A 25,028-nucleotide genomic window follows, 5' to 3' on the forward strand; every position below is an offset into this window, starting at 1 on the left:
TTGTACCAACTGCTCCTTTGTACAACTCTCAAGCAAAGCTGCTGATGGACACGCAAAGAAATCTTCGAGCACCGAAGACATTTTGTTCGTATTTGTATACGCACAGTGACACAAACGAGACTGCTATCTAACACACGTGAGACGCTGTTTACTCGAAATACAACTCCCATAAGCCACTGCTTCAAAATAGGAATCACGTCACCGTATTCCACAACCTTCATTCACAAAACTTCCGAAGACTTCCCACAAGTCAAAACATAGTGTAAGCGCGAAAAGAAACCGCACTCTACACATGAACACAATGATTGATCTTTACTAATTTTGTAGAATGGTTTACCGTTTATAATACGAGAAAACCCCAGCCCCTAACTCAGAACACACTAACTGAATCCTACCTGGTCTTCAGAGATGTACCGGGCTCGAGGCGACTTTAAACGCTGAGCTCCGCGACAATCAGTACAACTGAAAGTCCGGAAGCGTACCCCCTACAGAGAGCGAATCTCCACCCAGGATAACCTCCAAAAACAAGAAAGGCAAAATAACAAAACAAAACAACAAACAGTGCTCCGTTGGAAGGACTGTTTTCACAATCCAGCTGGAAACACTCTAAACTAACCAGAGTTCTCCATTATAAAGGTAACCATTCACAAAAATACACACACATACAACCAATACTCACCAACGTTTCCTACCCCCATAGGAATCCCGGACGAGCCCCCAATTTATGTTACGGCCAGCTCGTTTTGACCGCAACATAAAGAACACAAGCCCACTGAAATTAAACGCAAGAGTTTATTCAAGCTTTTTCAATAACTGTAACTAAACAAACAAAGTCTAGGTTCAAACAAAAGGGAAAATCATAGTCCAAATGGGGGGAGAGAAAAGGTTGGTATGCATTGGATAAGACAACAAAGGTAGGCCAAAGTGACGTCTCCAGAGGCAGTCGCTCCCCTGGAGGAAGAGGCGGGCGTTGAGAGGGGAAACCAGACTTTTATCCCCTCCACAATCAAAAGTAAATTGGGGAGCAGGGGTGTGCGATCTCTCACGCCCTCCCTGGAAGACACCGCCACCAGCAGGCAAGCAGGTGAAGGGCGGGGTCGTAACAGGAAGCTAATGCCAAATTTAGTAAAGTACATTTTTAGAGACGCTCCATCAACATCCGGTTTTTATAAAATGTCAAAGTAAAATCCTCCCATGTGCACTGAAACTATTACGATTAATATTAAGTGCATTCAGGAAAGGCTTTTGTTATTCTGCAAATATATGCAGTCAGCTTAAGTTTTTGGTCTTTGATCCTGCAGTACCGCAATGCCAGCTGGGAAGTGTAGTTTAGCTGGTGCCTTCTGCATGTTCCTCAGCATTGAGCCATATTTGAGGAGACTGTGATTGCTCTAAGGAAACTTAAGGTGTGGTACGTTGTAAAGGTTGGACATAGCAGTAAGACCCATTGTGTTCTTGTATTTCCCTTCAGAGACACCACCTGACTCCGTCTCATCCACCCATGCAGCTCTGCAGTGGGCTCCACACAAAGGCCCACACATCTTCTCCCAAGCAGAGGACCACGGTGAATGTGAACACTGAGGAAATCTATTTTGTGTGAACAAATACTTAAATACTAGAGTTAAAAGCTCATAGATCTACCAGAAATTGAGGACGTCATAGTTGGATTCAGTATTGTCCTTTGCTTTTAAACGGTGGAGGAAAGAAATGGCCGATTCTAATATTAATCATTTGCACACGTCCTGGAAGTTGGCTTTAAAATGTTCTAAATCTTGGCACGTTTTACAAAAGGCCTTCAGAGTCCAAAGGGCTTTGAATGTTTTAATACCTGTAATAAAGTCAATCTGCCTTTATGCCTGTGTTGGTTTGATCTTTGGATCAGATCTTTAAACAGCAACTATAGTTGCTGTTTTGTATTCTATGTTGTATTTATGCTAACATTTTATTGGAGAACTTATCTCTTAGAACGATTTTATATTTATTACAGATATGTTTGTGGAAAAGGAATCAATTGTTGGATTTAAAAAAAAAACAGAAAAAAATATTCAAAATTCAGGGAAACCCGATTTAGCAAATGGTTTCATCCAAAAGCCAAATATGAATCCATTCTTTCCATTCTCTGTCTTCTCTTCCTCTTTACGGGCTGAAAGGTGGAGATTCTTCTTCTCCAGAACCGACATGATGGAGCCCCGGAAGCTGTGATGATTGTGTATTTACTGATGAAGTCCAATGGAATCTTTGGGAGGAGATGGATGTGTAGGATCCTTCTGGATGATGATCAGAACACAGCATATGAAATCGACCCTGGTGCTGTCCTCCGCTTCCTCCTCCTCCTCTTCCTCCCCTCCTCCTCCTCCTCCTCCTCGGGGCTCGTTCTTCATCCTCCTCTTGAGTGACTTCCGACCAGCACCGAGCTGACGGGCGGGAACGCGCTCGCGTCGTGACGTGCCGGGGGGAGCTCGTGCGTTCCGCGCCGCTCGCAGCCACACCCTCCTCCCGTCTCCAACCCCCACCCGTCTCCACCCACTCCAGTCTAGCACGCGTGCTGTGCTGGGACTGGCTGTGCGCGTGTGCGTGCGTGCGTACGTACGTGCAGGCGTCTCCCCCGTCGTGCACTCGCAGCAGCACCATCAGCACCATCAGCAGCAGCATCGGCCACACAAAGGGGGTCTGCGCGCGCCGGGAGGAGGACTCGCGGAAAGGTGCAGTTGGTTATTTCTGCTTTTATTGTTGTTCTTCATTTCTCACGATGACCTTGTCTCCGTCCATCAGTCCACCCGCTCCATCCCTCGCAGATGTGTGTGTGTGTGTGTATATATTTGTCCGTGCGTGTGCGCGCGCGCGCTGTGGATGGGCTGACACTTGCACTTTGATCCGACTTGAAATGCGCAAAACCTCGATGTCAACATGCCGGCTGGGTTTAATGTGCAGATAAATAAGCAAACGTGAAACAACGCGCATCGATTCTCGTGTTTGGATCGAATCTCTTTGGATGTTTGCGCGAGAAGCGAAGGCCACATTCTTTGTTCTCCTCTTTGCTTCTGCTGCCCCCCAATTGACAGCTGCGCTCCCCGCGCGGCCATCAGCGGCCGCGGATCGACCCGCGACGGCGTGAATCCTGCGGGGCTCCCGCACGGCGCGTGAGTCTGGAGGGACGCGCGCGGGCCGCATGTGCAACACAGGATTCACCGATCCGAGCCCGAAAGGCTTCTCCCGTTTGAAATGTTCGCCTCGGTGGGTCCATGCAGGAGGCTGGTGGAGGAATTCACAGCCTGATGGTGGCTTTGGGTGTTTGACTGATCGATTAGGATCGATAAGCTGTCCATGTTTGGTGACGTCATTTGACATCTCATATCAGCCGCTGACAGATTCCCTTTAATGGGACTCATTTAAGGCCCTTTGACCTCACATAAAAACTCGATTGAACCCCAGACACACCTTTCGTCTAAATACATTCAAAAACATGTTTTGATAATATATATAACATAAGTTATATAACACCCATTATGAGTTCATAGTATTTATTATTTAGATATTCAAACCGGATCAAAATCATCAACCGTTTTGACGAATAACATTTTATAAAGTAACACTTATTTAATGCCGCATTTGTGCTCTTTGCAACACATTTTTATCTCTTAAAACAACACAAGATTTGTTTGAGGCACTTAGGTGACGTCGGAAAAGTCAGCGTTTTCAGCCATGTGGTCGTTGTGATGTCACTCATTGGTTTATAGAATCACGTTGTGAAAACTTGACTGATTACAGATGTGCATGTCTCTGTTGATGTTAGGCCCCGCCCTAAAGCATCTCCTGCTTTATGGTCAGTTTGACTCTAAATGGACCATCATTCACTAAATGAACATCATGCTGCATTGAAGAAGACTTGAAACTAGAGACTGAGACCATAAACTCATGTTTACAATGTTTACTGAGGGAATAAATCAAGAGAGAAGTAGAGTCATTTCCTCATAGACGTCTATGGGAGCAGAGGAGTCGCCCCCTGCTGGTCACTACCCAGAAGCAGAGTCATTAGGGACTTAATTAAGGCAATTAAATTACTTTTCTATTTTGCTTATTGAAGTTGTTACATGAACCCATTTGATAACTTTGAGTACAGAGGTGACATTTCTCTCCCATCGGAATCTTGAAAGCTTCTCCAGAGTTTCACAGGTGATGTCAGTGAGTCCTTGAAGGTTCAGGGTTTAAGGTCTCGAGGGGGGGGGGGGGGGGGGGGACTCTGGGATCAGCCCTTTGTTCAGAGACCAGGGGAAAAAATGCTGACTCACGTCTCCAGGTCTCTGCTCTCTGTGTATCGGCACAAAATGAATACGTAGACACGTGCTAACTCGATTAGCGTTAGCCGCACAACGGGCGCCTTTGTGTTGGAGACGATGAATGCCACTTTGTTCTCTGGTGGGCCGCTAACAAAGTGTCACTTTGTGCCTTCTCAGCACAGACATAGGAGACACCCCCCCCCCCCCCCCCCAGACTGTACATGTGCTCCTCAAACATCCATCAGCAACATTTCTCTTCCCTAAAGTCTGTGGCTGCGTCGCAGAGCATCAAATCCAATCATCATCGATACAGGAATACTCAAAGGGGTGTTCACTCTCCCTGATGCACGCACACACACACACACACACACACACACACACACACACACCCTCGCTACGTCTGACACCTGACTCCAGGTGATGCCCTAGATCCACAGTGACAGCAGGCAGGTGGAACGGCCTCACGCTCGCAGCGAGCCTCGCTCACGGAGAAGAAGCGCAAACCGGCCGAAGGGGTAGGTGACGTAGTTTAGTGAAGAAAACCGTAGCTTTGGTGTAAGATGCTCATGCAGGTGGAGCAAGAAGACCCGTTGTCTGTGTTTGACACGTAGCCCTCGGCTGATGTGGAAAATGTAACGGCGGTCATGTGATCCGTGCTCTGAAATCCTTTGTGGACGTCTAGAGAGCGGCGACGCAGCGGAGACCAGGGCCCTCCATGATTCATGAAGGTGGTGTTTATAGCTGCACCGATGGCTGCTGGTTTTCTGAGAAGGTCTTTTGTGGTGCAGAAGCTCGAGGGATGTTCACATCGAGTAGTCGGCTAGTGAATTATTTTGGTATAAAGTGAAATATCTCAAGAAGAGGGTGGGTGGTGCCTTATTATTCAATATGTGACATACACAGGTAAGAAAAGTGAAGCTTCACGTGTTAAAGCTGCATTTTGTGTAGTGACCAGCAGGGGGCGACTCCTCTGCTCCCATAGACGTCTATGAGGAAATGAGTCTACTTCTGTGTAGTGACCAGCAGGGGGCGACTCCTCTGCTCCCATAGACGTCTATGAGGAAATGACTCTACTTCTGTGTAGTGACCAGCAGGGGGCGACTCCTCTGCTCCCATAGACGTCTATGAGGAAATGACCCTACTTCTGTGTAGTGACCAGCAGGGGGCGACTCCTCTGCTCCCATAGACGTCTATGAGGAAATGACTCTACTTCTGTGTAGTGACCAGCAGGGGGCGACTCCTCTGCTCCCATAGACGTCTATGAGGAAATGACTCTACTTCTGTGTAGTGACCAGCAGGGGGCGACTCCTCTGCTCCCATAGACGTCTATGAGGAAATGACTCTACTTCTGTGTAGTGACCAGCAGGGGGCGACTCCTCTGCTCCCATAGACGTCTATGAGGAAATGACTCTACTTCTGTGTAGTGACCAGCAGGGGGCGACTCCTCTGCTCCCATAGACGTCTATGAGGAAATGACTCTACTTCTGTGTAGTGACCAGCAGGGGGCAACTCCTCTGCTCCCATAGACGTCTATGAGGAAATGACTCTACTTCTGTGTAGTGACCAGCAGGGGGCGACTCCTCTGCTCCCATAGACGTCTATGAGGAAATGACTCTACTTCTGTGTAGTGAGAGCGGGTGCGCCGGGAAATGCAAGGTTGGCGGTTTGAACCCTGGTGGCTTATTGTCCAAGTGTCTCTGAGCAAGACACCCAACCCCCAGCTGGTCCCTGGGTGCCTTTGCAGCAGCACACTGCTCCCACTGTGTGGGAGGTTAAATGCAACGAGTCGCTTTGAATAACAGCGTCAGCTAAATGTAATTCATTTATTTGTCTTTGTCTTAAACAGCTGAATGAATCGTTGTGTCTCAGTAGGACGTATAAATAAAGAGTAATAAAAGTAAGACCAGAGCAGAAGAAGAAGATTCTCTGGGTAGGTGACACTCACAGCTCTGGATCACCACGCAGATGTTTGTCCTCCATATTTGTAACATCTCGCTGGTGCCTTCTGTGTTGAAACAAAACGCATCGAGAGAAACAATTGTCAACACGTACTTGTTGGACGAGCTGGACGAGGACTTTGTGTCTGCCTCTGCTGCTGCTTCAACATGTTGCCATGGAAACCAGAGGCTGTTCAAGCTGCGGAGAGCGTTGATGGACATGCAGTTGTTGTCGAGGAGAGACGACGTCTGTGGAGGTGTGAATGAACATGTGTGACCTGTCATCATGTAGCCCCGCCCTAAAGCGCCCCCCCGCTGGATGGTCTGCTCGACTCTAAATGGACCGTATTTCACTAACTGAACATCATTAACACGTGAAGCTCCAACTCTGGAACCTTCTGGAGTACCTTACAGATATTCTCCTGTTTATGAGTGCAGAACAAAACAAATCCCCCCCCCCCCCCCATGTGAGAACCACTGCCTGTAGAGCACACAGCTGATCCTCCTGCTTCTCTCATCCATCTCCGGCTGCTCTGTTGACTGCAGCTACACACACACACACACACACACACAACGACAACAATACACACAAGGACAACAAACACACACACAACGACAACACACACTCCAAGAACAACCCTAACCCTAACAACCAAAATACACACACACACACAACGACAACAATACACACAACAACGACAACAACAAACACCCAACAATAATAACACACACACACATGTCCTGCTCTTGTTTCCTTGCAGACTGAATACACAAGACCAGCATCTTCAGACGTGTTCTTGTGCTCCTTGTTCTACGCTGGCAGGACAAAGCCCCCCCACCTACTCCCCCCGCTCCCTGCTCTCCCCCCCCCCCAAGGAAGGAAGCCCACGGCCTGCTGATCCAGCTGCAAACAGTATGGCTCTCTCTCTCTCTCTCTCTCTCGTGGATCAGCTCTGTGCTCGGTCGGGTGTCTCATTCCGTGGACGTCTCACAGTGAGCCAATGTGTCCACTCTTCAAGACGTCCACACACAGTGTATCTAAATGCCGGTGAGCAGACAACACTCGCGGTGCGTCTGTGGCGGTTTGCAGACTGGAACGCAGCCTGTGTTCTCAGTGGGGGGGAGGGGGGGTGTCACCAGTCCACGCTAGACAGTCATCCGTCCTTCTTCTCGCTGCAGAGCCCAGGTGCGCGGTGACCATGGCGACGGATGCCACGGACACCAAGCACGACCAGCTGTTAGAGGCGATCCAATCCAAAGGCCCAGGTAAAGCCTCTTAAGGAGACGCTGTCCCTTTAAGAGCAGCATGGCGTGCTGTGATTCTGACTCCTTTCTTCTCCTCTTCGCTAGAAGAAGACGTTGATCCAACGAAAGGAAGCGGCCTCCTGTTCTTTGTTAATTATGCTGAGGCGGAGGATGGCTCATTGCTTAAAAGCGGTTGCCCGTGGCAACTTGCACCCCCCCCTCACTGCGTCTCTCTGGTTTTACACGTTCTAAGTCCATGAGCCCTTTTGTTCTGAGTGTCGCTCGTGCTGCTTGATTACCTTCAGCAGAAGGAGATGTTCCCCCCCGACCGGACGCGCTGAGCCGTCCATGCTGGGGGGGGGGGGAATAAAACCTTTCTGGTTTCATGCATGAGGGAGTGAGCGCGCCGGCAGCAGTGCATTGTGGGCTTTGTACCAGAGCCGAAAGGCCCCGGGAGCCTTCGCTGTCACATCACAATGTCACTGCACTCAGTGGTGAGTTTTAACGGTACGAGTTGTGTTCATAAAAATCACACAACCTCAAACCTGCAGACACACAATCTACCATTTACAATTAAATATATATGTATTTCTACTAGGGCCAGGAATTTAGCGCGTTAATTACGATTAATTAATTACAATGTGAATTAAGATTAATTAATTACACAAAAAATAACACATTCAACATTTTTTACGCATTTTTACACTTATTTTTTGCACCGCGGAACGTTTCTCACTGGATGAGTTTCGGGGGGACCGATTATACTGGAGCACCAACTAGCGTCCATGACTTCAGACAACAACAAACCACAGTGAACATGAACGAAGAAGCTGACGAGACCGTGTCGGGTGGCCCCGTGAATGGGAAATCTTCTTATAATAAACACACGGATGGAAGCGTCGATAAGAGCGTGGTTGTGTGCAAGCTGTGCAACAAGGAATTCACATCGAGCCTCAAGTATCACCTCAACGCAACACAATTAGCAGCTAGCGTGGACGTACAAGGACCCACACCCAACCCACACTGCACCAGATGACTGGTTTAAGGACCAGGGTAACTAAGTCCACGTCTGAAAAAATAACCAATGTTCTGAATGTACTTGAAAGTATTGGTCTACTTAAAAAACATAGTTTACAGAAGGTCTACTTACCTATAGGCTACCTGAATTTCTGAAAGTACTATATTTCTGCTGGAATTGGTTGAACAAAAATAAAAATCCATGTGAAATTAATTAGATTAACTTTAAACCTTATCTGGGTTCAACCCTCAAGGGACATGGTGGCTCTTCCTAAATCCTTTAGTTTTGGGTAACTGACATTTATAAAAAATCATAATGGGATATTGCCCCAGAGACGGATTGGTGCATCTTGGAGGATCAACCATGCTATTCATCCTTCCTGCATTGGTAAAGGCACAAGTGAGTTGAATTTGAATGTAACAGAGAATTGGAGGGTGGATGCACTAAAAAGGGTAAACAAATCTACACCCTGTGCCAGACTGTCAGTTTAAGGTTGTCCACAGGATGCCCTGAAGTAGACAAACATGTGATTGTCTTGAAAAAGGCCCTCAGAGGCTGTAATAAGTTTCATGTCAGTGTGACCACTGAATGAGACACATCTGCTCATCTTTACTGACTCATCCGGCCTTCTCTCCCGTCAAAAAGGTGGAACCCTAGCATGGCTAATAAGTGCTAAAAGCTAAAGCAATTAACATCAAAGTCAATTCATCATCATTCAAAAGATTCTTCATCATTCTATGCCATAATAACTCAAGTGAACGCGCCTTGTGTTTCTGCATAACCCCCAGGGTTCACTTCTCTGAAACAACCACTGGGGACAATGCCCCCACTACTACCTCCACAGTAGTGCGCTCAAGACTTGGCAGGAGCGGGATTTGACCCACTGGCAGCGCTTACAGAGGCTTTCGGCTCCTTCTTGCACCCCTACACTACCAGTCCTGGTCACATTTTGGCAACTTTGATTCTCCTATTTAACCTTGAGCATGTGAGCTAAACCTCAAAACTCTTTTTAAATGCTATTTCCACATCTGGACTTGAACCCACAACCTTCAAGTGCATACAGGGGCTTATGTCAGTAGCTCTTCCGCTGTGCTACTTCACCACACACCAACCAATTCTTTGTTTGTTGTATTTAACCTTGAGATTGCTACTCAAACCTGAAGTAAAGCCAAAGGCTCAAACCCAAGACTGGGCTTGAACCCACAACCTACAGGGTAAGGACAGTAGCTCCTCAGCTCTTGTGCTGCACTACCTCACCATGCACCAATTAAATTTTTGTTTCTCGTATTTAACCTTGAGACTGCTACTCAAACCTCAAAACTCTTTCAAAGCAGATGTGATGTCTGCATGAAGGGGCTTGAACCCACAACGTCAGACAGCAGGTTGGAGCCTGAAGCGGCTTCAGTTGTTCCCTTGTGCTATTCAAGCACATGCCTCATTGTGTCCGTTTCTCATATTAGACCTTGGGATTGTTAACTAAACCTCAAAACTGTTTTAAAGTTAACAGTTTGAAGCCCTGACTGCAACCAAACCCTCCTTCTGAGAGAGCAGGTTTGAACTGAGGATCCTCCACACTTCAGCCTTCCTGCTATCTCCCTGCACTGTTCCACCACACACCTGTTGATGCTTTTGAATCCAACCTCAATTCTCATAGATTCTCAGGCTGGAATCCACAACACAACACACCTGTCTGCTGGAATTGGTTGAACAAAAATAAAAATCCATGTGAAAAAAATTACTTCTCACTGTTCTCAGGTCAAATATTTATGCAATTAAAATGCGATTAATTTCGAGGAATTAATTACAAAGCCTCTAATTAATTAGATTAATATTTTTAATCGAGTCCCGGCCCTAATTTCTACTAAACAACTAATAATTCTGTCTCTTTGTTTGGGTTTTGTGTCTCTTTGAGGTGGTTTTGTGTCTTTATGATTGTTTTGTGTAACGAGTGTCTGGGTTGATACTAAATTCCATGGGAAGCCAGAATTATTAACGTCTTCATAACTTTGTTAGGGTGTCCCCCCCCCATCCCCCCACACACACACACACAGTCCCGGGTCTACGTGGCCATGATGCACTTGGTGCGGTGTGCAGCGTGAAATCACACACCGGCTGCTACTTTTAGCTCCAACAGCGATACCCACGGAGCCGGGGGGAGGGGGGGGGAGTGTAGAGTAACCATGAAACCCCAGACGGAGGACCTCAAGTACACACACAATGACACATGGACACAGGTACACACAGACAGAAGCACAGAGCTTGGTGTTGTTTTGTCTTCAGTGACCTCGTTCCAGAGCTCTTAAGGAAGCTTTTGGACCTTCGGACTTCATAAGAAACGAGGCGCAATTAAAAAGCAATCAGCCAAAAGTCGGTTCCTCATTTCCTCATCCGTTGTGTCGCAATGTGTTTTATTTGGTTCACAAAGACACACAAAAGGCCTCTTTGTGTTGCTCTGTCTTTGTATTCATGCTCAATCTTTTTCTGTCTCTTTCTTGTCGCTTTGGGACTTTTTGGAATCATATTGAGTCTCTTTAGTCTCTGTTTTTTTACAATCTTATTGTCTTGGCATTTGGCCTTGAATGAGATAAAAGTCGTTCGGTAATAATCCCTCTGACTCGTTCAGTTTTTGCACGACTTCCTCGTGTAGATTTGTTATCTGTTGAAAGACTGCAGGTCGAATGTCACATGACGTCAGGATGTTGTTGAGAATCCTCCAACGCTGCAAACCTCCTTTTTTTTTACATATGAATAAGTATAAACTGCAGGTTTCCATCTCACTCCATCTTCCATCTTGTTTTGGCATCCTGCTGACTCCACTGATTGTGTGTCGCTATCTACGCACACGCACCCGGGGCAGGAGGCCACCCCGAGGCCCCGCCCGCCATCTCGCCAGAGGGCCCCTCGTAAAGATCCACGAGCCGATAGCTGACCCGTTGTGCTTCCTGCCGGCAGAGAGGAGGCGTCGTGGCCGCTTCCAGCCCCTCAGACGGCTCTTTGGGCGGAGGAAGAGGACGGAGGGCGAGGGGGGGCTCGATGGAGCGCCGCTGAAGGCCAGTTTTTCCACCGGCGAGGTTTGCGATGGAGTCGTATCCTCCGACGAGGAGTCCTCTCGACATCTGAGGTAATTAATTACCCGCTGGAGATGAATCACTCCAGCGAGTCATATCTGTCGTTCCACCATAAAAGCTGCCCCCCTCCTACGTTAAGAACAATGTTCATAACGGCAGGAATAGTTCTGGGGGTCGGGGATCTTCCTGCAGTGTTGAATTGATCTGCTGAAGCCTCGGGGGTGGGGGGGGGGGAGGAGGTCCTTCAGTGTCTGAAAGTGATTGGCGGACGTAGACTCTCGTTCCCTCCACAGGGGGGCCAATCCCATCGGTTCTCGAGCCCTCTCCCACGAGAGCATCTTCTCCCCGGAGGCGCAGCCCGGTCCAGAACTCGCCATGTCCCAGGAAAACGTCTCGGATAAAGTGAGGAACCTGCAGGTGAGCCTCGTGGGGGGGGGGGGGGTTCTGTGACGTCCTCGGCCTGTTCCCCTAACGGGTCGCCTTCTCTGTCCGAACAGCGGCAGATCGCTCAAGGTATCAAGTTCGGCCAGAGGCCTCCTTCTGTGAGGAGAAGTGAGGGAGATGAGGGAAGTTCCGATGAGGAAGAGGTTCCCCAGAGTCCCCTGAAGGTCTCGGCCCAGGTGGAAGCCGAACCTGCAGAGCCAAAGGTAACAACACACTGACACAGATTCTCATGCATTGATCATGAGATTTATTTCATCTCAGTGTGAAAAGGACGTTCCGTGTTCACCTGGAGCTTCTCCTCTTCATAACCAGCAGGTCCATCAAGCCGGACCACCCAGCACGCCCGTGAAGTCCCCCAGGTCCAGGCGAGTCCTCCCACCCACCGGCACCATCGAGTCCATCAACCTGGACGCCGTCCCGCAGGCGGTCCCCCGCCTGGACAACACCGCCGCCAGGCACAAGCTGTCCGTCAAACCCAAAAACCAGAGGTTGTCCCGGAAACACCTGCGCTTCACACAGGTGAGGCGCCTCAGCGGGTTTCTGTAGATTTAATACGCATTGATTCTACTTCGTATCTCCTTTCCAGGAGGGTTCGATTCCCGGTGTGGTGCGAGAAGAACCCGAGGACCAGCACTACCCAGAGAGGCTCCACGAGGAGGAGAGGAGGGAGCTGGAGGAAGAGGAGGGGAGGAAGAGAGCAGCGGAGGAGCTGAGGATGGAGGATGCCGAGAGGAGGAGGAGATGGGAGGAAGAGGAGAGAAGGGTCAGGGAGGAAGAGGAGAGGAGGATGAGGGAGGAGGAAGAGGGAAGGAGGATGCGGGCGGAGGAGGAGGAAAGGAGGAGGCTGAAGCAGGAGGAGGAAAGGAGAATGCGAGAGGAGGAAGAGAGGAGGAGGGAGGAGGAGAGGAGACTGCTGGAAGAGCAGAAGAGGAAACAACGAGAGGAAGAGGAAGAGGAGACGAGGAGGCAGCAGGAACTTGAGGCCGAGAGGAAGAGGAAGCTAAGAGAAGAGGAAGAGGACAGGAAGAGAGAGGAGGAAGCGGAGAAGCGAAGGTTGCAGGAGATTGAAGAAAAGAAAACGGCAGAGGAGAGGATGAGGAAGGAGCAGGAGGAGCAGAGGAAGGCCGAGGAGCTGCGCTGGAGGGAGATGGAGGAGCGACAGAGGCCTTTCTCCTTCAAGGTCTCCTCCGGGGAGAAACAGATTCTGTTCCAGAAGGTCCACCTGACGCCCGTCACGCCGGCGTCCCCCCAACCAAGCGGAAGCCCGTCCGAGCAACAGGACGGCGCCTCGTCCTCCTGCGCCGGACCGGAGTCCCCCAACCTGCCGACGTCCCCGTACGTCCCCCACACCGCCATCCTGGTGACGGGAGCCCAGCTCTGCGGCACGGCCGTCAACCTGGACCAGATCCGAGACTCGGCCTGCATGTCCCTGCTGGGCCTGGGCGACGACAGGAAGGCGCAGGGGACGCCGCCGAGCAGGACCTCGCCGGACCGCAAATCCGGCAAAACCAAGTCGCTCAACGAGTCCTCGCTCTCCACGGACCAGTCCGTCCTGGCCGAATGGGCCAGCATCCGGTCCAAGATATTCAAGGGGGTGGAGGAGGGGAAGTACGACGAGAACCCGGAAGCGAGCAAGAGCCAGCCCGGCGGCGAAGACCCGGCGGCGTTCCCCCACGCGAACCTCAGGAAGACCATGTCCGCCAGCGCCAAGTTCTCCATCACTCCCGCCAAGAAGAAGTTCGGAGATTCAAACCGGAACTCCGAGGCCTTCGGTGCCGACGAGAAGGAGGCGGGACGGGAGGCCGATCCGTCAGACATCGCCGCCGCTGCCGCTTCGCCGGCTCCGACCAGCAAACCCCAGAACAGGACGAGCAAAAGCGCGCGCGTCGCGGAGCGAGGCTCGGACGAGTGCATGTTCGCCAAAGACCTGCCGTCCTTCCTGGTGCCGAGCCCCGGAGCCGACGCGGCGGCGCAGCCGTCGGAGGCCGGAACGTCCGAGGGCGGCGAGCTCCAAGGGCGGGACGGCGAGGACACGCCTTCGCCGTTCGGCATCAAGCTGAGGAGGACCAACTTCTCCCTGCGCTTCCACAGCGAGCAGTCGGCCGAGAAGAGGAAGAAGCGGTACAGCGCGGGGGACACCTTCGACGGCGTCCCCTCGCCGCTCACCCCCATCGAGCCGGACTCCGACGCCTCCTCCGTCTTCTCCGACAAATCCACCAGCCCCACGTCGCCTCAGAGAGACGCCGTGGGGGGGAAGCACCTGCACGCGTCCGCCTCCCACGTGACCCCACGGGCCAAACTGGGCAAGTCCACCGTCCTGGCCGCACAACACGGCGAGAAGGTGCTCTCCAAGCCCCCCGTCTACCGGAGGCCCAACGCATCGGCGAAGCCCGGCGGAGCGCCCCCCACGCCGCCGCCCTCGCCGCTGCCCAAAGCGGCGAGGGCGGCCGCGGCGCAGAGGACGGGCGAAGAACTGTCGGCCGTCGCCCAGTTGCACCGAGGTCAGGTCCAAGGGGAGGAGGAGCCGAAGGAGAAGAGATCCTTCTTCCCCTCCATCAACATCCCCTGGAGAGAGAAGACGGACCGCAAGACGGAGCTCAAGAAAGGTCAGTGCGGGGGGGGGGGGCGGGGGGGGGCCCTTGACTAAAGCAACATCTCCTTGTTCTGGTTAATGTGGTCAGAAGAGACGAGACTAATCGGTCAAAATGTCCTGCAGATAAACCCTCGCTGCAGAGCCGGCACTCGCTGGACGGCTCCAAGGTGCAGGAGAAGGAGGCCGGGCCCTTGTGGATCACGCTGGCTCTGCAGAAGCAGAAGGGCTTCAGGGAGCAGCAGCAGAACCGGGAGGACCGGCGGAGCCACCGGGAGAACAAAGCGGCCGAGAAGCAGACCCGCGAGAGGGACAGCGTACGTCTTCCCCGCCCCCCCACCCCGGCCTCACGCCCTCGCTCCCTCTCACGCCGTCTCCTCCTCCTGCAGGTGGCGCCGCCGAGCCCCACGGAGAGCACAGCCGGCGGCGGCCCGTCCCCCAAACCGCCGACGCCAGAGGAGCCGCGGCGGCCCGACAGCCTGCTGGGACGCTTCGAGCGGCGAGAACACCTGAAGAAGGCCAACACTCTGCCGAGCTCCGTCACCGGTGAGCAGCTCCACCACAAGATGATCGATTCATCTACTGCATGAAGGTCCATTCATCCAGTCAAATGAATAACATTTATACATAAACGCTAATGTCAGCTTATATTACTGATATTATTATTCATTATTGAATTAACACACACACACACACACAGCGCTTTATAGATTTATTTATTGATGGATTGGAGCTGAAACGTCAGCTTGAAGGTTCATTCATGTGAGGATTCAGGTTCTAGTTTTATATTTTGAACAAAACGAGACGTCACTTTTTAGCTTTTTTTAATATCTTCCTGATGTTTTGAAGACCAAGTCATGAACAGCGACCCTGTGCTTGATGTGTCTCGCCAGTGGAGATCGCCGACTCCACGCCGTCGCCCCCCGCCGTGACCAAGCGCTTCCCCCCCGGCGACTCGCCGCAGGTCTCCACGGAGCCGGCCTGGCTGGCGCTCGCCAAGCGGAAGGCCAAAGCCTGGAGCGACTGTCCTCAGATCATCAAATAACACCAGAGACCCCCCCAGACTCTGAGGCATCACCCCCCCCAACACACACACACACACACACACACACACACACACACACACACACACACACAGACACAGACACACACACACACACACACACACACACACACACAATGCGAAGAAAACTCACAAACTCACCAACCCCCCCCCTGACTGTGAAACAAGTAACGCCCTCCATCCTCATCTTCCTCCTCGTGGACACACACACACACACACACACGTGAACAATTGTTGTGCGAATGACACACAACGTGTGAAATGTCACGTATCATCATGTGATCGATCATTGGTGTTTTAAGGGCTACAAGCAACAAGTCTTTTATTCTTTAATGAAGCCGTGGATTCAAACCCTCAAATTAACTAATTAACTATGACAGGAACTAAAAAGGGGGGGTGGGGGGGCTCTTCTCTCTATGTACATTTTTTAACTCATTTCTCTAAACGAACAATGTGATAGCGCCATGTTAGTCCAAATAAATCTGTAGGGGGGCTGTGGGGGGCGGAGAGCTTCCTGCGATGAACAAACGACGTCCGGTGACACCACCACGCTGCCCCCCCCTCAGTGGTCTGTGTGTGATGTCAGAGCTCATTCGTTTGGAATCGTTCGTTTGGGACAGAAAATGTTCTGAATAATGTAAATTAAATTCTGATGTCTGAACCCGACGACTCGTTGTTTATTTCTTCATCATCTTTGATCAAAGCTCCGCCCCCCGTCTCCTCCTTCAAGTTCAAACAGTACACGCGGTCGTCACGGCAACCGACCACCAGGGAGCCCCCGTGCACCGCCGGGGTGGAGAACAGCTCCCCCGGCAGGCGGAACCGGGCCAGCGCCGGTCCCCCCCGCCCCGCGTCCAGGATCCACACCGTGCCGTCGGTGGAGGTCAGGGCCACCAGGGCCCCTCCCCCCTCGGCGCCGCCGCCGCCGCCGCCGCCGTCAAACACGCGCGGCCCAGAGAACACCTTCCCCGCGGTGAGGAAGCTCCAAACCGGAGAGCCGTCGGCGAGGCTCAGGCAGTGCAGGCGGCCGTCATGTGACCCACACAGGACCCGGCGGCGGTCCGGGGTCACGCACGGCGAGGAGAAGACCGGACCGCCGGTTAGAAACCGCCAGACCTGCAGGAGGAGGAGGCGCAATGTTCAGTAAGTGGAAGGAACAGAACCATCTAGAAGGAGACGTTGAGCCCGAGGCACCGAGCTGCTGCACCTGCTGCACCTGCAGCCTGCATTCAAACATTCTGGATCGAAACTACGACGCAGTGTTCCCTTCAGATCCCGCTTCTCACCGGCGCCCCCGTGTGGCTGAAGCAGCAGATGTTTCCGTCCACCGATCCGATGACCACCTGACCAGAGGAGGCGTCTGGCGAGGAGAAGAACGGGGCGTCGCCTCGGTGCGACCACAGAACCTCGCCGCTGTCCTGGAGCGAGAAACAACAACTTTTAAAAAACAACGGAACAAAAGCGTGTGAAACGCGAGAGTTTCTACTTACAGGGCAGAGACAGAGCAAACGACCCCCCAGCGAGGCGGCGTACAGCTTTCTGAGTGACGGGTGGAGGCACGGCGAGGAAAACACGGCTCCGCCCCCACAGCTCCGCCTCCAAACACACCGCTCCTCCTGAGGGGGACACATTGTCCTTCATTGCTCCACATGTAGCTTAGCTCACCTCCTCTAGCGATCCGAAGGCGCCCCACCTCGGGGTCCAGGGCGTAGACGTGTCCGTCGTGCGAGCCCACCACCACCAGACCCGTGGGGGGGTCCACGGCGGGGCGGCTCTTCACAGCGTCTCCCGTCTGGAAAGTCCACCGCGTCTTCCCAGTCGCGACGCACAGGAAATACACACAGCCGTCGTAGCAACCTGGAAGAACCCCCCCCCCCCCCGAATACCAATTAGTCAAATGTCAACAACACCCTGTCTGACGTCTTCACGCAGGGGGGGGGGGGGGGGCTGACCTATGACCACGAGGCTCCTGCAGCGGGACACGGCGGCCGAGGCCTCGATTCGGCCCCCGAGGACTCGCTCCCACAGGAGGCCCCCACCGGTCAGGTCTAACGCCTGGATCCTGTGAGAGTGGGAGCCGATGAACACGGTCGCCTCGCGGCCCCCGGCCCCCGGGTCGGCGCCGCCGTGCGCCAGGATCACCGGGGAGGCGTCCACGCAGCGGCCCGTGTCCGAGGACCAGCTCAGCTCCAGGCCCAGAGCTCGCCCCCCCCCTCCCTCGCCGGGCGTGTTTCCACGTGGGTCCACGACTTCCGGCTCTCGTCTTGGAACTTTAACAGCCCCCGTCTCCTCCCCTCGTGTCCCCCCCTCGTCGCCGCGGCGTTTCTCGCCCGCCGGCGCCGCCCCCTCGACGTGCCGCAGAATGTCGGAGAAGGTCCCGCCCAGTATGACGTCCAGGAGCTCCGGCGAGGTCGCTCCCGCGGCGGCGAGGACGTCTTCGTGCAGCCGCAGCGCCTTCAGAGAGTCTCCGCCGCTCAACAGGAAGTTGGACTCCTCGTCCACGGCCGCGTCCTCGGGGAGAGCGAGAGCTTCCTGCGGCGGAGTGGATCCACAGTTAGCTGACAGCTGACAGATGACAGGTGACGGGTGACAGGTGACATGTCGACGAAGCAGAAGTAAACGGTCCGAACCTGCCACAAGGACCGAAGGGTCAGCTTCAGCTCGCTGGGATCCAACCGGGATGAAGAGCGTCTCCGTGTCCCGTACGTCTCCATCAGCGCCGTCACGTCCACTTTACCTGGGGGAGAAGCACCTTTTAGGACTCCTGCCTTCTGCTTTTAATACGTTTGGTATTTGTTCACATGTTTGTGTTGACCGTGGCGAGTCGGGCTCAGGGCCGGGACCAGAACCAGCGTGTCGGGGACGCTGTGCGGCGGCAGCAGCAGGGACAGACGGCTCAGGATGAGTCGGCTCAGATCGCCGTCCGCTCCGCGGGGGGGCCGCGGCTCCTCCCCCTGCTGGCCCCCGGCTGCGGACGCCACGACGAAGGCGAGCAGCCGGACGGGCCCGTGCAGGACCACGGCGCAGGCCTCCACCTCAGGCAGGCCGCACAGAAGCTGAGGGGCGGAGTCAAGAGAGTTGTGAACGACCAATCAGAACGCCGTTCTAAGTGAGTTAGTTTTACGTCCATGTGACCAATAAAAGCCTTTTGAAATGCGTCCCACCTGCTGCACGCCGTCCAGGCTCACCCGCTTCCCGTGGCGCTTCACCAGCCGGTCCCTCCGCCCCAGGAAGAACATCTGCGTGTCCCTGACCTCCACCCAGTCTCCGGAGGCCCTCATCGTCCCGGCGACCGCCGCCTCCTCGTCGTCCAGCAGACACACTCGCTCCCCCCCGCCTGCGTCATACGGACCCACGAAGACAAACGCCGAGGTCACTAATTGTCGAGAAGAGTGCGTGTGAACAGACATCACGCCATCACATGACTGTAGATGATTACTACAGCAGTGTGTCGGAAGCCTTGGTGCTCACCTATGAACACCTGGCCTTCGCCCTCGGTGACGACGCGGCCGCGCTCGTCCCTCACCTCCAGCCTGGTGTCCCTCAGAGGAGCGCCGAGCGGCACAGAGGGCGAGCTGGAGGGCGCTCAGGTGTTAGATCATCGAGGCACCTGACAGGTAAACAGGAAATGTGCACAGACGGGCGCCCTCACGTGTCGTGGCCCCGCGGCGGAGCCTCGGGCAGCCTGTGGGCCGACGCCCAGCAGGACACCTCGGTGATGCCGTACACGTTGTAGATGTGGGTGCGGTTGTCGCGGTGCCTCCAGCTCCTCAGCAGAGCCGCGGGCGGACAGGCCTCGCCGCCCAGAACCAGCAGGCGCAGCGAGGAGCCGCGCGACATCACTTCCTGTCGCAGCGCGCGGCGCCCGAAGCGGCCGAGCAGCGTCGGCGTGACCTGGCGGGGCGACACGTTCATGGAGTCATTGACCTTGTTAGTGGAAGAACGGAGACATTTTAGGGATAAACGAGGTTATTTTCCCGCTCGCCTGCAGCACAGTCGTCTTGTTTTCCTCAAACAGAAGCGTAGAAAGCCGACTCGGCATTTTCTTGATGACGGTCGGCACGACGAGGAGCTGAGCCCCGGACGACAAGGCCAGGAACATCTCCACCACCGAAGGGTCAAAGGTCAGGGGCGAGGCCAGGAGCACCACGTCGTCTGAGCTCATCTCAAACAAAGTCCTGATCAGAGAGAGAAGACACGAGGAGGGAGGAGGAGGATGATGATGATGATGATGATGCAGCAGCGATCTCTCACCTCAGGTGCAGGATGTTGGGCAGGATGCACTTGTGCGGAACCCTCACGATCTTCGGATCCCCGGTGGTCCCAGAGGTGTGCATCACGTAGGCCAGGTCCACGAGCCCGGCGCCGCCCGCCCTGCGGCCTCCGGTCGGTCCTGGTTGCTCGGCAACGGGCAGCAGCTCCACGCGCACCAGGGTCACTCTGAACTTTGGCAGCACGGCGCGGACCTGCACGGACGCGTGTTCCACGAGAGCCGCACGGAACGACTGGACGGAGGAAGGAAAATGAACAGATGTGTAAGAAAAACACGAGATGTCACACTTGGAGATATAACATGATGCTTTCAATAGGATTCATGATTTTTTATCTCATTTTAGTTCGTTTTACGTATTTATTACACCTTTACTATTTGACTACTATGTATTATACTTATACTTAATCACTGTGGGGTTAATAACAATAACAATAAGTAGATCCTGCTCATTATTGTTGTGTCCACACATCCATGAGACAGTCAACATGAACCTGCAGGACGTCGGTCTTCACAGCGCAGAACTCGAGGCCACAGCGCCTGATCACGCGAGCAGTGAGGAGACCCGGAGCGTCTGGGTCCAGAGGGACGTAGGCGGCAGGTGACTGCAGGATGCTGCACGACAACACGCGGCAGTTTATCACCCCGTCTCATCGTGCTTAGTCAAGGAAGAGTTCTTTGTAGCAGCACACTTCGCGTAGAAGGGAGTGAACTCAATGTGATACAAAACAATAAAGTAAAATGAAATCACACATGTAAAAAACATACAACAACATACAGGATTGAAAGAGTCCAGACAAAGTATGTATGAAAACATGCAAGAAAAGAGGGTATTAAATGTATAAGCATGTCAAAATAATAAAAACAAAAGATAAAGAAAACAGTAAATTAAATTAAATTAAATTACATATGCAAACCCTCAAAGACGGTATAAAACGTATCATCACTATTATACCCTTTAAAAGAAGACATTCCAGCGTCCTGGTCAGGTGAACTCACCCCAGGATCCACACAGGTATGAACACATCATCGGACCCGCACAGCCCCACCAGCCCGCCACTGGGGGCGCAGTTCTGTCGCAGAAGGCGGGTCAGCTCGTCGGCCCGCTGGACCAGGTCTCGGTACCTCAGCAGCGCCGCCGGGCCGCCGGACGCCGGGCCGCCGTCATACTTCACAGCCACTCGGTCCGGATGCAGCGAGGCGGCGGCGGCTACGAGCTCCTGCAGCGTCCGAGCGGCCATGCTGACGAAGAGACGTCCAAGCAAGAACCGACCAGTCTCCACTAGTGTCGGCTATGTGTAGAAAACAACCCCATTCAGATTCTGTTCACTAGGATTTGGGTTTTGTTTTCGATGGAGTAAAGGGAAACGTATCAGTGTTTGTCGCGTGGGGATGACGTCCCAGGCCCATGGCTACTTCAAACGCTTTGGTTATTGTCAGTCGTCTCAAGTTGAGGAAATCAAACCTATCGTTATTAGGCATAAAAACAACAATGTAGAAAGAAACGCGTTGCCATATTACAAAATATCCTCCAACCTAAAATGTATTACACACGTGACCTCACTATTTCAAAAGTTCGTTGGTTATGTTGATTTTCAAACTGAAATCAAAGACCTTAGAAATCCCTGTTTTCCAATTGACGGTGAAGGCCACTCCGTCCAATCGTTGGGCCCCAAAAATAATTTTAAACCAAAAAGCGCCATTTTTCCCAGCATCGGATAGCCTGCTGCTTTATTCACGTCAAGAAACGTTTTTTTACGGTCAACATGGACGAACTATTGAATTCGCGGCTCACTATGAATGGCTCTAAGTACAAAAGCTCACTGGAACGAATCATAGCCAAGGTGCGTTAGCGAGGCTAGCGGGCTAACGGCGGCTGCGGGAGCGTAGTAGCATAGCTAACGTTAGCTTAAGTTAACGTCAGAGATGGCTGCTTAACGTTTCTTCTGCTTTTTTCAACAGTATTCAAAGCTTCACTACCAAGATGGGGCTCTGGAAGTGGACCTGGGCGAAACCAATTGCGAAAGTAAATTTACTACAAAGCTTGATTTAAAGATTACAATGGCGACGTCATAGTGACGTCATACTCTTTAGGATGTGTTGTAACGGTAACGTTGATATATATTAAAAATATACATGCACATATGTATTTACAATATATATGTCCATATATTAAAACAGTGTATTTACCTCATCCTAGTGACATTTGTATTCTAAATGATCAACACATTTGACTGATTAAACAGTAATTTAATTACACACGTTATTACACAAGCTTTATTATTGTCTTCTCTCAGTTAAACGGACGTGTCGGTGATTTGTCTCTCCCGCTGTAGTTGACCTCATTGTGTATCTTTTCTTTGCATGTTGAAGCATTACGACAATACATGAGGCAGTCTAAAGCAGAGCTCACCCAGCTGGAGTCAAAGGTTCGTATGAGACACAAAACGACATCCTGATTCATAGATTTAACATATAATGCATATTTTACTGAAGACATTTGTATTCCTCAGTTTTCAGAGTTCAGTAAATAGAAATGCTGCATGATTGTTACATGAATAAAAACAATCACAGAATCCAGAATCTTAAAGAGGAATTTCAGATCTCATATTGAATCTCCCTCCTTCCTTGATTGATTTACATATTGTTATTGTCTTTGAGTCCTCTGTGAATTTAGATATAAAATCCATGTGCAGTGATTGCAATCCAACACTTGTTGTCTCCTCAGAGCCTGACCGACTTAAGCGAGGAATCAATGACAGGCACGTATCCACAGCTCAACACGACAACCAAGATGTTTGTGTGTATTTATTATTAATCCAATTCCTTTGACATTCCTCCCCCCCCCCCCAGCCCAGGACGTTTCAAAAGGCTCTCAGGTAAATGCACTTAATTGATCTCAATACTTCATTATTCAGTGAGTCCTTAATTCATCGTGGTTTATTTTCAACAGTCTGACGTCTCGTATGAAGGTGGTGGAGCTGACGAGACTTGTGTCTCCACCTCTCGGGCGCCTCTGGAGGACAACGGTGAGAGCAAGAAAGCAGAGGTTTTAAACACGACATGGCAGAGCAGAGCTTTTGCATTTAAAAGAGAAACTCTGGGCTGTGTAAGGAATTCCATTTAACTATTTTCCAGCTCTGGATAAGTATGGAAATGCAAGAAATGCGTTTCTAGAACGGTTTGGTGGCCATTAGAGCCACAGTATCTGGATTCCAGCTATTCATACTTCGATGTCAAATATGATCTTACAATTGTGAAGCAGCCTGTAGGTGACCGTGTTCTCCTTCCCTCAGGTTGGTCTAACAGCGACTCTACTGCTCTGACCATCAGCTCACTGGATGAGAACCAGAGCGTTTCTGAGATGGATGTTCAGCCCGAGGACCAAGACCAGGAGCTGGAAATGAGCCTGAGGAGCCACAGCGGCTCTCTGGTGGAGCTCTACCCCGACATGATCAGCCGAATAGGAAAGGCGTGGCGGCGGCAGCACGTCTTCGAGGCCGCCGACACCGTGCTGAGGAGGTACCGCAGGTGGAGGCGTCACACGGGCAGAAGCAGTCTCGGCACCACCTTCATCGTCCAGATGAGACACAGGAATCCAAACCACGAAGCAGACCGCACGCTGTCGGAGGAGAGCAGAAGCAGCCCGGGGAAAGGGCAGTGTGTGGGGGGGGAGACCGCCCACTGGTCCCCCTCGAGGACGCTGTCTCCTCGGGGGACACGTCGAGAACTGCACCAGCCGGTCCTCGTTATGGACTTCTCTGGTCCCTCTGAGCCCTTCGAGCCAAGAGAGAGCTCACTGAACGAGACCTTCACGGTGTCCCACGCCTTCCAGCTGGGGGAACCGCCCTCTTTTCGCCTGGGGGAACCGCCCTCTTTGGGGCCAGGTGAACCGCCCACTTTCCGCCTGGGGGAACCTCCCTCTTTCCGCCTGGGGGAACCGCCCTCTTTCCGCCTGGGGGAACCGCCCTCGGCGTGCACGGCGCGGCCCTGCCATCCCGGGCCTCCCAGGTCCAGGAGGCTGCCGCTCAACGCACACTCGCTGCAGGCGGATGTCTGCTCCACCTACGCAACGGAAACCTCCAAAGAAAGATCGGACTTCTACGGCTCTCCGGTCCGGCAGAGTCCTGCGTGGGCGGGGGCCGGCCTCGGCAGATCTCCCCACGGCTTCTCCAGGAGCCCCAAACGCTCCTCCTCGGAGAGCCGGCTGATCTCCACCCCTCCGTGGAAGCCAGCCGTTCCCCCTGCAGACGCGCAGTCCTGGCTCCACTCGCAGGCGGGCCGCCTCTCCTTCGACCCCTCCCTGCCGCCCGCCCCCGTCTCCTACTCCCCGAAGAAGCTCGACGAGGACTTTCTGAAGCTCTACCACAAGTTTGTGTGCCAGAGCAGGTCGTCGTCCTTCAGCGGGCTCCCCTGCCGCTTCTGTGCCAGAAACTCGGAGGCCGGCGGAGCTGCTTCTTCCTCGGCCCTGGCGGCTCTCGCCCTGTCGCCCCACCGCTCCCTCCTGAGGAAACGCCACAGGGAGCTGGACCGGGACGCGCACCCCCAGTCCAAGCGCTACAGGGACGAGCACTGCCCGTCCTCCCCGGGCTCCAAGCGCTACGGCAGAGAGATGCTGAGGCGCCGTCTGCTTCAGCCTCAACACGCCGCCGGGCCGCCCGCCGTGTGTCACAAGCTGAGCTTGCGGCGGCGGTCAGCAGACGCACATCAGTAGGTCTGAAGGAGTCGAGAGGATCTGCCTGCACTGAGCTGAGGTCACTCGTGCACCTCCAATAAACCGCTTCTGTGTAACTGAAGTAAATGGATTAAAACCCCGTTTTATTCTGACCCTTGAGGGGGCGGGGCCTAATGAATGCTCCTTGACCTCGCTCAGGTCATTCAAACCATAACAACACTTTAGGAGACACAGGTCTGTAAAACGGAGCGATGATCACTTTGTTCTTTTAAATCGCAGGACGTTTATTGGGGGGGGCAGCCTCTGGTTTTTCATGTTTTATCTTGAGGAAACGGTGACTGCTGTCAGTGAGAAGTTTCTTCTCTTGGTGGTTTTCGGAGATGTTGATGATTTGTAGCTCAAACTCTTTTTAATTGTCTCAATGGCTTTTTTTTTTTTTTT

At 52.7% G+C, this 25,028-nt stretch overlaps 3 protein-coding genes across 6 annotated transcripts; 2 read left to right on the forward strand and 1 right to left on the reverse strand.

Moving 5' to 3' along the window:
• Positions 1-2,398: 2,398 nt before the first annotated feature.
• Positions 2,399-16,303, forward strand: cracd (capping protein inhibiting regulator of actin dynamics). 3 transcript variants are annotated; one of them, XM_037469524.2, is made up of 9 exons: positions 2,399-2,702; positions 11,430-11,598; positions 11,839-11,962; positions 12,043-12,192; positions 12,302-12,508; positions 12,576-14,595; positions 14,706-14,896; positions 14,969-15,125; positions 15,473-16,303. In XM_037469524.2, exons 3-9 carry the CDS (start codon positions 11,921-11,923, stop codon positions 15,622-15,624), a joined length of 2,919 nt encoding a protein of 972 aa, XP_037325421.2. In that variant the 5' UTR covers positions 2,399-2,702; positions 11,430-11,598; positions 11,839-11,920; the 3' UTR covers positions 15,625-16,303. The 3 variants fall into 3 exon arrangements, with proteins under 3 accessions (XP_037325421.2, XP_062419639.1, XP_062419638.1); XM_062563655.1 differs by lacking the exon at positions 2,399-2,702 and having other exon boundaries at positions 11,465-11,598; positions 12,305-12,508; XM_062563654.1 differs by lacking the exon at positions 2,399-2,702 and having other exon boundaries at positions 11,481-11,598; positions 11,820-11,962.
• Positions 16,205-21,165, reverse strand: aasdh (aminoadipate-semialdehyde dehydrogenase). Of its 2 annotated transcripts, none has more exons than XM_037469523.2 (14): positions 20,912-21,165; positions 20,407-20,527; positions 19,897-20,147; positions 19,628-19,820; positions 19,295-19,536; positions 19,114-19,217; positions 18,807-18,979; positions 18,458-18,698; positions 18,273-18,379; positions 17,595-18,174; positions 17,336-17,499; positions 17,133-17,258; positions 16,929-17,060; positions 16,205-16,758 (listed from the first exon to the last, which is right to left on the reverse strand). In XM_037469523.2, exons 1-14 carry the CDS (start codon positions 21,151-21,153, stop codon positions 16,285-16,287), a joined length of 3,150 nt encoding a protein of 1,049 aa, XP_037325420.2. In that variant the 5' UTR covers positions 21,154-21,165; the 3' UTR covers positions 16,205-16,284. The 2 variants fall into 2 exon arrangements, with proteins under 2 accessions (XP_037325420.2, XP_062419636.1); XM_062563652.1 differs by having other exon boundaries at positions 18,807-19,018.
• A 465-nt stretch (positions 21,166-21,630) lies between these two features.
• On the forward strand, positions 21,631-25,022 carry si:dkeyp-117h8.4 (uncharacterized protein LOC572032 homolog). Its single transcript, XM_037469538.2, has 7 exons — positions 21,631-21,756; positions 21,875-21,938; positions 22,286-22,341; positions 22,641-22,674; positions 22,766-22,791; positions 22,866-22,941; positions 23,209-25,022. The coding sequence occupies exons 1-7, from the start codon at positions 21,679-21,681 to the stop codon at positions 24,624-24,626; spliced, it is 1,752 nt and encodes a 583-aa protein (XP_037325435.2). The 5' UTR covers positions 21,631-21,678; the 3' UTR covers positions 24,627-25,022.
• The last annotated feature ends 6 nt before the right edge of the window (positions 25,023-25,028 follow it).

Source organism: Pungitius pungitius, chromosome 7, assembly GCF_949316345.1.
Source record: "Pungitius pungitius chromosome 7, fPunPun2.1, whole genome shotgun sequence".
In the NCBI taxonomy this organism is placed as follows: Eukaryota; Metazoa; Chordata; class Actinopteri; order Perciformes; family Gasterosteidae; genus Pungitius; species Pungitius pungitius.